The sequence below is a fragment of the Apium graveolens genome, unplaced genomic scaffold (assembly GCF_009905375.1).
Source record: "Apium graveolens cultivar Ventura unplaced genomic scaffold, ASM990537v1 ctg751, whole genome shotgun sequence".
NCBI lineage: Eukaryota > Viridiplantae > Streptophyta > Magnoliopsida > Apiales > Apiaceae > Apium > Apium graveolens.
Window position 1 is genome coordinate 19,317 of NW_027420386.1, and position 3,138 is coordinate 22,454.

The 3,138-nt window shown below is 28.2% G+C and overlaps 1 protein-coding gene across 1 annotated transcript; it reads left to right on the forward strand.

Moving 5' to 3' along the window:
- Positions 1 to 1,228: 1,228 nt before the first annotated feature.
- On the forward strand, positions 1,229 to 1,693 carry LOC141704172 (F-box protein PP2-B15-like). Its single transcript, XM_074507481.1, has one exon. The coding sequence runs from the start codon at positions 1,229 to 1,231 to the stop codon at positions 1,691 to 1,693; it is 465 nt and encodes a 154-aa protein (XP_074363582.1).
- Positions 1,694 to 3,138: the final 1,445 nt, after the last annotated feature.

The window sequence follows — 3,138 nt, forward strand, 5'->3', positions numbered from 1 at the left end:
ACAAAATTTTGAGCTAAGACTAAACCTTTTTTGTTAAAATTTGCAATCTCTTTAGGTATTGGCTTTTTTGGGCAAAAAAATAACAGAAAATAGTAAAACAGTAGTGCTAATAAAGATAATTAAATACAACATTATGCATATTTATTTCCTATATGAATGCAAATAAGAAGTCTATATTACATGTAGCCTCATCTATTACCTTAAATAATTTGAATAACTTCACCTCACCGGTCACACCCAACCAGCTAATTACAATTTAAAGATAAATCTAAATAATTTTGACTATTCTTGGTCTCCATTCGTGAATGCAAGTCAATTTTATGAAATGCAGGTCACATGACATTATCTTGTAAAAGATGTAAATCACTTTAGGCAATTACGGTTAGAAATGATAGTATTGATAGAGAAAGTGTTATTTCACAAAATAAATATTTAATAATATTTTTGATATGCACATATTTTTATATTTAATATTTTATAATATTATTGATATACACATATTTTATGAAAAAATAATATTTTAAATGTGATTTAATAGTAGAATTAGAACTACAAGGTCGTATTTTTTCAAAAGCATACTTCCTCGTCCTTTTTGGTAAAACCACTTTTCTAATGAGCAGATTTTAAAATTTTAATAAAATAGGATCTGAGCTAATTTTGCGCAAGAAACTGTAGTTTTGTGTGCAACAACTCCAAACTAGGGGTGTAATCCAGTTGAGCCGAGTCCTAGACCGTGGCTCGGCTCGAACTCAATAAAAATAGTTCTGGTTCGAGCTTTGAACTCGACCAAACTTTTAATTTCAAGTAAAAAGTTCGGTAGGCTTGAGTTCGGTTTGAAAACTCGAATTTATTTCACTAAATATTAACAAAAATTCGAAATAGGATGGTTTGGCTCAAGTTCGATTGAATAATAAATAAATAATATATAAAAAATATAAAAATATTTTTATAATAAAAATAACTGAAAATAATAGAGACTCAATAAGGCTCGAACCTTACGAGCCGAGTAATCGGATGTTCGAACTCGACTCGGTTACAAATTTGAAAACCTCGAGCTCGAACTCGAGCTCGGCTTGATTAATTCCCAGCCGAATTGGAATTTTTTACGAGCCGAGTTCGAGTAACTCACGAACAGTTTGACTAGTTTACACGTATTCCGAATGCATTGTAAGTGATGAATATGATTAAAGTCGTCCTCTCATCGCATGTATCATGCATTCATGCCTCAATGTATTATCATGTGAACAAATTTTCAGAGGAGGTTGCTGTACTTGACAAGGGGCGGTGTGTTGATATTCGTGGCAAAATGAAAATTGGAATGTTATCTCCTCACACCACTTATGAAACATATCTTGTCTTTAAAATATATGAGGATGCCTGCGGACTTGATTTGGCAAAGACATCGATTAGATTTGTTAATGAAAGAGAGGAGGTGCCTGATGATGAAGCTAGCATAGTTTATCCTGATCCAAGAACATCTGCACACAACATTGAGCAACGAAATGGAGAGTTTAGTCGGTGGAGGAAGGACGAATGGATGGAGATTAAGATAGCAGAGTTTGAGACTGGTGCAAGAGATGATGATGATGAGGTGGAGACGCGATTTATGTCAACTGATACAAATGTACTCAAGGCTGGCCTTATCGTACAAGGTTTCGAGTTTAGGCCTAAACAACCCATGGCAGTTGTTTAATGAATTTATCTGTTGGCATGCTTTATTTTGTCTTTAAAAACTTTCCTCATGTAATATGAATTATCTGTTATTTGAAGGATGTTGATGAATTATGTTTTATGTAAAATTTAAGGGTTTTAAGACAATTTTTTTTGTATCATGGTGTGTCCAATTTTAAGGCCCATATCATAACCGAATACAGTTTCATTTATTTAGGCCATCTCCAATTATAAATTTATTTTATAATACCTTTATATGCAATATTTCACCTTTTTAACCTGAATCACTATTTTATTTCCAATCATGACTTTAAATATAATTTTAAATTTAATTCAAACATCATTATAATTACATACAGCGTACACAATCCCTCCATACACATCATGAGGTATGTGTTATTTTAATATTTAATATTGCATAATAACCCGTGCGAGGCACGGGTCATTTTCTAGAATTATAATGTTCTTAATTGTTTTTTATATGTAAATGTTGTACAATGTCTAACGTATATCAAATACAAGTTGATTGTTTATCAATATGTATTATTTTCATAAAAGGCAATAACAAATTACACAATATTTCAAATATAAACCATTAAGCAAAATATATATATATATATATTATTGTTTGTGTTGTATAATTTACATTAATGAATGAATATAAATAGGGTAGTCATTGTACGTTTAAAACGAAACGATTATACTTAATTTGTAGAATGCCGTCAGTATGTTTACAAATAAAAAGTTAAAAAATAACATTTATGTTGAATATAGAGTTAACCAAAAATTTTGAATTTTATTTAAATAAACTATATGTACTGGTCTATATTATTACTGAGTTCACTACTAATTTACAATTAACTTACTCAATTTAAAATGATAAAAAATGCATAATTGAAATCAGGATGACTTGCAATCATAATATACAATAATGTAAAATTTACACTATTGTTAATATAAAAGTTGATTTTAATAAAAAAATGTTCATTTTTTGAAATTCAACGTATGTATGCATGGAAAATATTAGTTTTTTATTTACACTACGGTTACCAAAGTAACATTAAGTTATATGTGTGTGTTAGCATGTATATTGTAGTATGTTACATTTCTTAATAAATTACGATGATTTCAATTATTTATATGCTAAATATCTGATTTATGTATATTTTTAATCACTATTAATATCTAGTGAGACAAATGATTACTTAAATAATATGCATTTATAATTATTCAAAATAAAAATTATGTAATAAATAAATTGCAATAATTTATATATGGTATTCATATTATCACTAACAAACAATCTATATCTAGTTTTTACGCAACTGAGTATCAATCATGGTTGTAACATAAAAATAAATTATATATTATAAAGACTTATTATTGATATTCATGATTTTTTTCTAGGATTCGAAGGAAAAATTATTATTATATCATTATTTAAACCATTTTTAAGTTCCTTTCATT